This window comes from Apiospora hydei (assembly GCF_038363865.1).
Source record: "Apiospora hydei strain CBS 114990 chromosome Unknown utg000008l_segment0_segment0, whole genome shotgun sequence".
NCBI lineage: Eukaryota > Fungi > Ascomycota > Sordariomycetes > Amphisphaeriales > Apiosporaceae > Apiospora > Apiospora hydei.
Window position 1 is genome coordinate 2,416,609 of NW_027117367.1, and position 12,098 is coordinate 2,428,706.

The 12,098-nt window shown below is 53.5% G+C and overlaps 2 protein-coding genes across 2 annotated transcripts; one reads left to right on the top strand and one right to left on the bottom strand.

Moving 5' to 3' along the window:
• Window positions 1-1,627: 1,627 nt before the first annotated feature.
• On the top strand, window positions 1,628-3,698 carry PG997_011327 (glycoside hydrolase family 72 protein; the record flags this gene model as incomplete). Its single annotated transcript, XM_066815642.1, has 6 exons — window positions 1,628-1,763; window positions 1,828-2,051; window positions 2,114-2,178; window positions 2,243-2,292; window positions 2,351-2,700; window positions 2,739-3,698. The coding sequence occupies 6 exons, from the start codon at window positions 1,628-1,630 to the stop codon at window positions 3,696-3,698; spliced, it is 1,785 nt and encodes a 594-aa protein (XP_066664932.1).
• Window positions 3,699-4,879: 1,181 nt separating this feature from the next.
• Window positions 4,880-7,077, bottom strand: PG997_011328 (uncharacterized protein; the record flags this gene model as incomplete). The annotated part of the gene is made up of 3 exons (XM_066815643.1): window positions 4,880-4,945; window positions 5,012-6,270; window positions 6,327-7,077. Coding segments are annotated over 3 exons (2,076 nt in total), but the record flags the coding sequence as incomplete, so codon positions are not given.
• Between the last annotated feature and the right edge of the window lie 5,021 nt (window positions 7,078-12,098).

Genomic DNA, 12,098 nt, shown 5'->3' on the forward strand with positions numbered 1-12,098 from the left:
AAGACTCAATACGGGTTATATATATATCAGTTATATCAGTTATATTCCTTGTGAGGCCATGAAGAGAGCTGATATGCGTTCTGTGGACTTGTGGGTTGAAGTGTGTTATTCAGTGATTCTATGACGTTGAAAATGTTGGTAACTCCGACTGTCTGTTAAAGCTGGGTAGGTACAGGAGGTTCTGGATGATGTAAGAGGGGAGTTATATGCTTTCTCTGTATCCTCTAGTAGCCCCCAACATGAACATCAGTGGAGTAGTAACAACCATGCATCAGGATTCGAGAACATACAGAGTTATACATGTGCATCTTTGCATCAACGGTAGGCACTGTTGCCTTATGGTGTCACTGGTCTTGGCGTGGCACACCGTACGCGCGTTACCGGCATCACTCCAGTGTAAAAACCGATTAATCCACTTGGCTATCTATTCCAACTTTCCTTCTATTGAAAGATTCCATGGCAGCATGGATTGGCATGCGATCTAATGAATGAACGAGCCGGGTGCAACCTGTGACCCGTCTGGCTAGAACCCATTGATTGTTTGGTAGCGAACCGATCTAATCAGCTAAATCTTGCCTTACCTTGCCTTACCTACAGCCTACCCTACCATCGAAAACAAGCACGATGAAGAATGCCGACACGAAATCGCACTCTTATGATGCACATGTGCATATCATGATTATGAGAAGACTTGCACCATATTGTTCATCTCATTAATATTGTCATCTCGTTAAGCTAATAGTCCTACGGATCCTGGCTTGTCGCCTGTGACCGACCAATTTCCCGTCTCACCCCGCCAAGCCTGTCAGCTTGGGTTGGTTCTATTCTTGTCAGCAGCTACGGACTACTGTCCCGGACCCGGGGCTAGGGATGGACACCAGAGAAACGGCGGCCTGACTGCTTCTTACCTACTCGCTTTGGCTTTTGGTTAACCGTAGTGGAAAATGCATGATGGAATTTCCAATGAAATGATACCGTCTGTTTTGGCCTTCTGAACAACCTCACACGCCAGCGCGTTCATATTCCTGTGCATGCGCCTCCGAGTTTGTTCATGGCTATGGCTATGGATGGATACGAGCCCACCAGCCAGCGTTGAGGCCTGCCAGCGAAATTGGGCCTGCCAGCGAACTTGCCTGTCTGCAGCTGTGCGGCTCAGCGTGTTGACAACCTCTTGCGCCTTGATGGGAACCGCGGCTTCAACCAATGAACTCTGATCAGATGGGCCGACGCGTCCCCCGAGTTGCGATGCGTTGGCTACGGTGTGCTGCCGAAGCCGAATTGACCCATGTCGTCGATATGGGCTGAGGTCGACTCCATGAGGCACGGGAGGCACGGGGGACCACCCTCGCCATCCTGGCTTGTTCTTCGCCTTTTTCGAACCCGGGCTCTGCACGCTCCCTTTTCCCGGCTATTGGTAATACTTTTTGGTCGTGTTCCGGGTGCTTTGTCGCGTGAAGCTGTCTACGCCGAAAGCCCAACTCCTAGTCAACGTTCGACATAGGACGTGACGGGTGGGAAAGAAACGATTTGCCTCTCTACCGACCGACCAGGCAGCTTTGCTAGGACGGATCAGACGGAGCTGACGAGCAACGGACGAGAAAACCATCCAGGTTACTTCGTCGCCATCATGTTAAAAGCTATCGCATACTACTGGGCATGCCTTACTCTGCCGCAGTTCGTTTATGGTGCCACGACCTCGCCGGAGATATCTATCAAGGGGAGCAGACTCTATAAACCGAATGGAGACCAGTTCTTCGTCAAAGGCAAGTGATGCTTCCACTCCTCGGCCCTTGGAGGGAGGTAGTCAAAACTAACAGCCCTCGCCAGGAGTTTCCTACTATCTGGACGATGATAATTACACGCGCGACAGGCTGGTTGATACGAAGCAGTGTGAGATCGATGCTGAACTTATGGCGAACATGGGCGTGAATACCATCCGTGTCTACGAGGTAGAGGCCTATCGTTTCCACGATGGCTGCATGGAAGCATTCGACAAACGCGGCATCTACGTCTGGCTCGACTTGGACAGCTCGAGTTCCATGATGAGATACGTAGGTACTCCAGCTGTAGTCCTTCGACGGATCCACCGCTCATGCTAAGACGACTTTCACAGTATGATCCCGTGTGGACAAGAGCCATGTACGAGGACTGGGCCTCCAAGATTGACGAGTTTGCCAAGTATGTGTGTCGTTCGTAGGCGGTAGTCGTGCTGAAGGCGAAGAAACTAACTTTAGGCCAACAGATACAGTAATCTTCTCGCTTTCGGCATTGGTGGCGACACTATTGACGTTGGTAGGTGCAACCACTGGATGCCGCTTGACTAAAACAAGCGATATTGACACATACACAGATGATTGGTATGGAAGGGCAGCGCCTTACGTTAGAGCAGCGGCGAAAGACATGAAAGCCTTCCGCGATGGTCGTGGCTACCGCCAAATTCCCATAGCATACAATCAGTATGACTCTTCGGATTTGAAGAACACGGTGGTCGATTATCTCACTTGTGGCGACTATACCGACTCGATCGACATGTTCGGACTTGGATTGTACCAGGCGTGCGGCAGCGATGTTTCAGAGCTCTTTGACGAGTTTGCCAACCCGGAAATACCCATTGTCGTGTCCGAAATTTACTGCACCTTTGAGGGGAAGGTACGCAACTTTACCGAAGTCGAGACCGTCCTCACCGGGACCTGGTCCGAAGTCTTCGGGGAGCCGTAGTCTGGGACTGGGCCAACAAGACGAACAACACGGCCTTGGTGGAATACCCGGACAACGGCCATACCGGCAAGCCCGTGCTGTTGCCCGACTACACTCGTCTGCAGTCTATCTTCAGCTCGGCCCGGCCCAAGAGCACGACCGCGGCCGAATATACGCCGACGGCCTCCGCGCCCGCTTGCCCGACCCAGGACGAGTACTACCACTGGGGCGTCGATGCAAACTTGCCTCTGCCCACCATCTCCGGATTGCCATCGGTGACGCGAGCCGGCCCCGGCGGAATCCCCAAGCAGACGGACGGCTCTGGTGATGAGACGAAAGGTGGCTCGGGCGCCTTTGGGGGCTTAGGCTTAGGGGGCTTGATAGGCGTCATTGTGGGAGGTTCGGCCGGTATCGCCATCCTGGCGGCACTCGGGTGGCTTATCCTTCGGAGGCGGCGGAGGGCCCAGTACGCACAGGGTACAGGAGCGATGATGGTTGGGGTCGGGGCCGGGAGTGGTTCAGATAACAACAACAACAGTAAGAACAACGGCGGCGACTACAAGCCCGGCCAGGGCTACGCGCCCACGAACGTCTACCTCGGTCCGCAGGAGATGTCGGGAAGCGGCGAGCACCCGGCGCGGCACGAGCTCTACAGCGGCGAGTACAGCGCCATGCAGCTGGCCGGCGCCGTGGCCTACGCGGCGGGATCGCTCAAGCCGCGCGACATGGGCACCATGTCCGGCCCGCAGACGCCGTCTGAGCTGTCGCCTGGCGCCGGCGACGGCCGTCGGGGTAGCTACCAGATGCAGTCGGTGAGCGACTATGACGGCACGACGCCGTGGTCCTCGCCACGGATACCGGTGCAGACGTTCGAGATGGAAGGGGATAGCGGCATCGTGACACATACTCCTGCTGCTGCTGACTCGGCGGGGGATCAGGCGCCGAAGCAGCAACTGGAACCTCCAACGCTGACACATCAGCCGCCGTCGGAACAAAAGTGACAACCTCGGTTAATTTGGTGATTTCTCGCGGCTCTTAAACCTTTATTGTATATAGTTTACTTAATAACGAATTGGGGGTCGAATACGACATGCCCCTAAACAACATTATTGAAACATAATCCTTTAGGCTCAGAGTCGTGACTCTCTTACCTCATCTGTGTATATGTCTTCCACAAGAACCAGGGGAAGGGACACGTAGAGTTCGAGGGCGAGAAGAGGAAACAGGGCACGAGCAGAGGCTGTCCCGGATCAGCTTGAGGCTCGTCTCTTCATCTAGGCAGGCGATAGTGTGACAGAGACCGGTTAGATAGGTAGAGACAAATGATCACAAACGCGCGGGCAAAGAATACGAGGTGAAGGGTACGAATGTGAATGCGAAGTAATCGTGTCATTTATGTGGGATTCCCGCACAGCAAGAACAGGCAGTGACGATGATGGATATAGACATAATATGTATAGGCTTCCATCTCGCTCACTCGCCTTATAGCTTTCCTTCTTTGCCCCCTTCCATTGCCATAACCTCGTCAGGGATGGTTGATTAGGTAGCTTCCAGAGCTTTTCCGCTGGCCTCTTCTCTCCCCTCCCCTCATGTGTGTGTGTGTGTGTATAGGTATGTATGTGTAGAATCCCCTCACCCCCTGGCTTATGTGTATATATAGATGCTTATATGTGCCCAGTCCGTTTTCCCATCTCCCCTGTTCAGGAAATCCCGTTTCTCCTTTGAAGCCATCCATGTTTCCTTTCCATTTCCATGCAATAAACCTGTCTCTTCTGTCTTCTCCCAAGTTCGTAACGACATGACATGATGACGCTCTCTAAGGTTCCCCTCCCAGCCATGATGAATGAGAAAGAAAGAAAGAAAAAAAAGTTGAAAATAACCACAGACCCTCCTCCCCAAAAAGTCGTTGGAGAGTCGCTCATGCCATGTATGAATTGCAATGCTACCAGGTATTCGAAAGTGATCCTCCTCTCCGCATAAGTACGTGACCGCGTGGCTGAAGTAAAAAAAGTATGTTTGAGTGCGTGTTGGGGTAAAAGGAAAGAAAAGAAAAAATGGCAATATCTGTACAAACAGTAACGAATTGGGTATCATAACGGATCTGAAGAAAGTCGATGCGGAAGATATCGGAGAGACGTTAACATTAGAGAATGTATGCGCAGTTTAGACAGGGTTCCGCGTCTTAGGGTTGGATGCCGCGCAAAACATGAGCCGGGTTGCCAGTAACAATTGTGAAGTTCGGCACATCCTGTAAAAAAGAATAGTGTTAGTAGGTAGGTAGGAATGGGTTGGGAAGAGCCAACTAGATACATACTCTGGTAACGACGGAACCGGCACCGATCGTGGAGCCTTTGCCGATCTTGAGACCGGGCAGGACAACCACATTGCCACCGATCCATACATCCTCCTCAATCGTGATGGGTTCTCCCTTCTGCAGGCTCTTGCTGCCCATCCGCTTGGCCGGGTTGGTGTCCAGAGTGGCGGCGAAGAGGCTAACGTTGGGCCCTATGTAGGTGTTGTTGCCAATCTTGACGGAGCATGGATCAATGATGGTACAGTTGCGGCCAATGAAGACATTCTGTCCTATGGTGATGTTGTAGCCATAGTCGCAGGTGAAGGGCGCCTCAATCACGACGTCATTCCCGACCCGGCCAACGTTAAAAGCATGAGACCGTTGGGAAAGCGACAGGTCGACGGGCTCCTTAGGCATCAAGATCTCGCGGAACAGTCTGGATCTTTCATTGCCCGAAACACCGTTGTTGGGGTTCGTCGAGTTGTTGAACCTCCAGCAAGCGGCACTGCATCTCTCCCGTTCCAAAACCAGTTCCTTGTTGAATGGTTGGTACCAGTCGCTCCGGAGCATCAACTCCTTTTGAGTAGATTGGCGGGGAGGCGGTGGAAAGTTGCTGTGCGACAGGGCGAGTTGGGCAGCAACCTGAGCGCTCGTGGTGCTCGTGGTGCTCGCAGGAGGTGGTGGCGGCGGCGGCGGCTGTTGATGATGCGAGCCTGGGCTACTCGTTCGCGTGGGGGCATTCAGGATGTTGATCTGAGGAAGAGTCGTGTTCGGGATGCTAGATTGAGGCGTTTCGGGCTCGGTACGGCTGGCATCGTGTAGCGGAGGTATCCTTTGGTGGTATTCCTTTGACAACACCCGAGACTCGAAGTTTGCAGCCGAGCTTATCGCACTGATGGGTGTTGGAAAAGGATTGTTTTGTTGTGACGGATAAGCCGAGGGCAGGATGGACAGTTTGTTTTCCGGGCTACCAACGGATGCAGTCGGAATTGTCGACGCAGTGCGCTCATCGTCCGTCAGCACCGGACGGCCCTGAGGTGTATCTATCCGCAACGAAGGGCCCCGATATGGCGGAGGCGGTTCTCTCTTTGGCGGCACTGTCAGAGCCGCAGGTTGACTGGGGTAGGGGGCTTGCTGTGGCATTCCGTATGCACCAGGAGGCACGTAGCTAGGGTCCTTCGACTCGAGTGGAACCGCCGGGGGCTTGTTTTCCATCTTTTGATATCCGCGCTGGTTCGCATAGCCTTGGCAGATGAACCCGCCTCGGAGACAGTTGTTGCCTTTGAAATCGCAATGAGCTTCCGACCAATTTTCAAGTTGTTGAGGGACCACTTACATTCTGGTTTGCTCTCATCGCACTTCTTCTTCCGTTTTCGGCAAGTAAGACAGCCCGTTTTCGTCCTATTGCTGAAATTGCGCTTCCTCTTCTTGGGGTCCGACTGGATCACGGTACCATCCCTCCGGTGCTCCGGCGTGTACGAGCCCCCATAATAGCTGGACTCATCTGCGTCGGGACTTGTCGGCGAGTAGCCCTGTTGCGAATCCATCTGGGATCTGCGGAGCGAATCCTCACCCTGCCCTTCCGATGGTGACGCCAAAGACCCTGCCGAGTTTTGCGTCTCATAGGCAGACCGTTCCTCCCTACTATACTGGGAATGCCAGGGATCGCTGCGCTCACCTCGGTTCTCGTCTCCGTAAGGGCGGTAGTCACGCTCATGATGTTGAGAGGTGCCGTAAACGTCCCGCGGTTCCGGGTGTGACGGCGGCGCAGGAGTCCTGTCTTCCGGAGCACTCGGGGCCTCTCTGCGGAGTTCGAGCGAGTTAGATCGTTTGCGCTTGTGTGATCCTTCCACGTCGGGATATGCGTATGATGACCTTTCCGGGCCTGAGGCTGGCCATTGGTCCCGCTGGTTTGAGGAAATATCACGAGATGGTGGTCTCGGCGTAGGGCCTGGGACGACAATCTCGGGTCGCTCCTCCGAGTCAGGCCTCTTGTTCGTGGGACTGTCGCTGGCGCGGTCCGTCGGTTTTGAGTCACCTCCGTTGAGTGCTGTGAAAGACGCCATTGCGCATTGAGCGAGAATCCGCACTGCCCGCAAGAAAACTCGTGGTTTGCGGGATCACTAGAGAATGCCCGCGCACTATCCTCGATGGGCAACGACTAGTTTTCAGCGTTGCAACTGTTGCGCGCGTTTGCAGTTACTGGTTGCACCGCTGGCCCTGGTCCAACAGCGTCGGTCTCAGCTTCAGATACTGGCAACAGTTGCTCCGAGCAATACACCAACCCAGTCGAATACGAGGTGTCGCAAACAACACTCAATTGGCCCCCAAAGAGGTAGCCAAGTTCACCAAGCAGCCGCGAATTGAGTGGAGAGCCGAGACGAAACTCGAAAACCCAGTCGCCAGGCAGAGTTGATGCAGACCACAGTAAGAGGTTGGTCAGAAATCACCGCAAAAAAGCAGGTGCGGCTGGATTGTTCAGGACTGGATTTCGAAAATCTGACCGGTGATTGCGCTGCTTCGAGTTGTGGGGACTTTTTCCCTTCACGAGTCTGCGTAAGACTGGCGGGCGAAGCTGAGCCGTGAGGCGCACAGGGTGTACCCGATGATCCTCCTACCTTGGCTATCCGACGAGATCCTTGGGCTTGCTGGTGACGCTGGGGCCAATATAAAAGAAAAGATTGAGTAATCCCAGAGGATGCCTTTTGAGAGAGTCGGTCCACGACCCTTTCCCAGTCTTTTTGCCTTCCTTTCCTGATCCTCTTTCCTTCCTGGTTGGCGGTTGTGCTCTTCAAAAAAGAGATGGCTCCAATTTCTGTAAGTTGAGGGTAAGTTGTGAAATTTGGGCGCTTGGGCAATTACCGCGCGATTATGCTGCGCCTGCTGCGAGAGCTGTAACTCTGCGTTTCAGGTTGTATCGTCCGAGGTGCGAGAGGCGAGATGGATTGGACAAAAATAGACGATCCAGGAGGACTAGTCGAGAGTCGTTCTATAACTTGTTCCTTTATTATAGCTCTCGGCCCAGCAAAGAGTTCAGTTGAGTTGAGAGAGCGAGTGGGTTGAAAGGATCCGGATTTCCCAGGAAGATGTGGTGTTGTTGCGGTCTAGGATCCTGATGTAAGGAGACGGAGCCGCGGAGAAAGTGGGAGAGTTCTCACGTTGCGGCAAGTCAGCCCAGTAGCATGAAAGTATGTTAAGGCAAGTAAGTAGAATGGTTCGTTTGTTCGTTCGGTTTCGTCAAATCAAACAACACACGACCGACGAGACGCAGCGTCAACGCAATGCAAAAGCAAAGCAGCAAAAAAGGCAAAGCAATAAAATGCGACTCGGGAAGGCGAGGCGTGTACCTCGGCGGCGGGTACTGCGACTGTTTTGTATGTTTTGTTAAGTACTTTGCTTTACTTTCGACAGACATGCAGCCAGCAGCAGCGCAACCCGCCCGAGAAAGAGACGAGCAGACGAGCAGGCGAGTAGACGAGTAGACGAGAGACGCAACGCAACGATAATCGCCTACGCTAAAAAACCCACACCCTGGCCTCTTTTTTTGCCCCAGTATCTGTATCTGGCGCTTCGCTCTTAACAGCGATGAAGGAGGAGGTGCTAATAAAATGCTGGGTGTCGCAGAACCTCAAATCGACGGGCTGGCTGGAGGGGCATCCGACTAGGGTTCGGCGTGCTAGCCCCAGCTCTTTGGCCTGGGCGGTAGGGATGATAGGGTGCAGTATATGGGAATATGGGAGGTACATCGGGTACATCTGATCAGGACGGGACAGCGACAGACGCGACTACCAGAAGCCATCGACTAAATTAGTGCGTCCGCTAGGACAGGGAGGGTACCTCAGGCAAGCAAGGAAAACAGGGGTCCTTGTACTTCAATGGTCGGCCAAAAACACCCCCGCCAGGTGCTGGATGAGTGCGTCTAGCAGGGTGAATAGATACCTCCTCAGCAGCTCTCAGGTTGCAGTCAGGTAAAAGGTGTGGGTGGAAGCATGGTTAGCCACAGGTGCAGGGGTTGCCGCAACCCTTTCCACTCGCTCTCGTCAATCTTCTTTCTCTCAACGGGGCTCGATGTACTTTGTTTTTTCCCGTCTTCTTCGCTATTCTCGGCGCAACATGAAAGTATATGCTGCTCGGAGAGAAAGGTAACCCACACACAGCATCGCGAGCGCGAGACTCTGGACTGGACTTGGGACCGGATAGTCGCTTGTCCACTCCAAGAACGCCCCAGGCGGCGGTCGGCCGCAACGTTAATGGACCACACGTCAAGCCAGCGCAAAAGATGGGTCCCCTGGTGCGGCCAGTTTGTACTCTGCCTCGCTTATTATGACTGCTGTCTCTATCCATGCGCACGACCGTCGGCATCATGACTCTCTCCCGTTTCCGTCCTCCCCCAAAATTGGCGCCCAATCGTGCCAAACGCGGCGTCCATTGGACCTAGTTTGCTCGTAGCCAGGGAGAACGTGAGGAGACGAGGAGAGACAAGCAGCAAATGAGGGCCGCTTGACGCGCTATGCGACCCCATACTCGTAAGTGGTGCCCATGTCTCCCTCTCTCCCTCTCTCCCTCTCTCGCATGTTCTTTTGCCCACCCTTCGAGATGCCGACCAGGGGCAGTAGAAAACTCTAAAAGTGTTCACGGCTAGGCGAAGGTAGGTTGCCGCTTGTGGTATGATGTATGTTGTATGTAAGAATCTGATAGTCTCAGTTTGTTGGGGGCTGCGATCTGCCTGACCTGAGCGAACGGATATTGAAACTAAAAAGCTCGACAGCCGCGACAGCTCAGGCAAGTCACTGTCGATCCCCGTCCGCACAAAGCTGGCACCAGCAAGCCAGAATGCTGGCATGGCATACATACATACATAAGCACTGACACATCCAGCCCCTCCGCATCATGATGCAACCAGGATTGTCGAATGGCTGCCCGTCAAGCCGTCCTTTTTAGCCCAAATTGGCATCGATTTCTCACTTGCTGACCCCTTCGCATGCGAGTGATGACAAACCAAACCGCCTATCCCAGTAATACCTTTCGGCCCGTCCAGCAGCAGCTCTGGCGAATGACCAGATGTCCGAAGTACTGTAACCCATCCATGAAACGTGAATACTATTCTGAGCTGTGGCAAGCTTGGCGGTATAGCATGCCAGCTTGCCAGCAGCTCCCGCTCCGCCCACGGCTAGTCTAATTCGAATGGGCCAATCCGGCAATGTCTGACAGACAGACGCCAAGGTACGCGACCGCTTGAATTGTATCCAGCAGCCCAACAGGACGAGTAAGCCACCGATACTGCCACATGGGTTCGATCACGACACGGGCCTACGGCACTTTCGGTAACACAGATTGTTCCCTGTGCCCGAGTGAGATTAACCCGTCCGTAATAACGTTGAGTATATAAATATACATAACTCTCAAACCATCAAGGGTAAAGTGAACGTGTTTGATCATGCTGTGCTGAGGATTCTTGCTGTCTCCGTATCACTCGATCAACAGTAACGGGTTGTCATCCTTTGATTTGCTAGAGCTGAGACCAGCTTATTCTCGGCAAGGGTGTGTGCCCCGTATAGTAGCCGCCAATGAGATTGATAGGACTTCCAGTTGTTCTTCCGGAAACGTGGGAGACGGTGGACCAGCGCGTGCAAGGCATCGTTCCATGTTCATTTATGCTGTCAGGCTGTCTGGGTCGTACAATTTGCCGAGTTGGGTGCGCTCTCTCTCGACAGAGACAATTGACTGCATGCCATCATCGCGGTATGAGGCGACTCCAGTCAAGTAAACGTTACGGCTGCTACCTACGACACGTTGTCGGTCAGTATGTAAGTGCGCGTAAGAAAATAGGTGCAATCTCTTCTTGCCGAGTCTTACAGCAGATCACCCCCGTTCACATACACGCATTAAATCGTACATGGGGGAGCCCACAGCAGCCTGCCTGCTGGGCAAAATGTCAGCGGGTCAATGGATTTTGGTCGACAGCTGGTCTGCTGCAGCCAATGGGGAAGCGATGCCAGGGGGTGTGTTGAAAGTTAACTTGCACCATCAGGCGCGGCCTCCGTGGGAGGGATGAATGAATGGATGGATGTGCAAGGGCAACGAAAGGTACATGCTGGGAAGAGAGCGGTACCTTGTCTTGTGCAGAATTGTCTCGTTCCTTTCCAGGCCGCGTCTAATGGGACTTGTTGGATTGGGAGCTAGCGCGAGTTTGACTTCCGGCACCCGCAACTTGCGTGTCATGGTCGGCTCCCTCTGCGCTCAGAAACCACGTCTCGTGTCGCAAGATGGCTCTCTCGTACGGGCTGACTGGACTAGACTGCTTGTAGGCACACCGCCCGTGGTTTCTTCAGCACCCGTGTTAGTACATACATGAGTTGCGTGCATGTGTACAGCAGTTAGTAAGGTAGCATCTGGATGTACTGTACTGTAGGTTCTGCTCCCGGGTTGGTGCGTGCCGCCCAGTGCCTTGTTCGTCCTTGTTCCATTTGCCGCGATGCGCTGGTAGCGGTAGCGGTAGCGGTAGCAGTGCAGTAAGCTCTAGTAAGGTCTCTAGGGTCTCTAGGGTCTCTAGGGGCGCTACACGTATAGTGCTGACCAGCTATTCTGACAATGCCGTTGCCTACTGCCATCCAGGATGGAGCGTACCTACATTACATACATACGTGAACGGCAATGCTCTGCAGCACGGTAGACCGGGGTTCCCTCTGAAAATCTACCGAAATGGGCCCGCCGCATCACATGCAAGCACAGTACAGTGGACGACGCCCAGAGAGGAGGAATCCAATTCGGGTGTGCGAAATTGAATCTTGGGTGTGTAATGAAGGCCCTCTTTTCTTCTGGTGACGTGCATCTAGTAGGTTAGTATGTGACTGATTCATAGTGGTTGTTTGGTTCGTGCAAGGGGCTCTCCTCGGTATTCCTTTAGGGTTTCTGCTTGCGAGATGGGCATAAAAGGGGCACACGCTCTCTCCCGATGGCGGATGGGAAGCAAGTTGTGCATGCATGTGTGTTTTGTCGTGCTGTTCATCATGGCGAAGTGGGGGAAGGTGCATCTAGGCCTGGATAATTGGCTACCTCAATGTTCGAAGCACATCCGCGTGACCAGATCCCGCAGTTACGACATGGT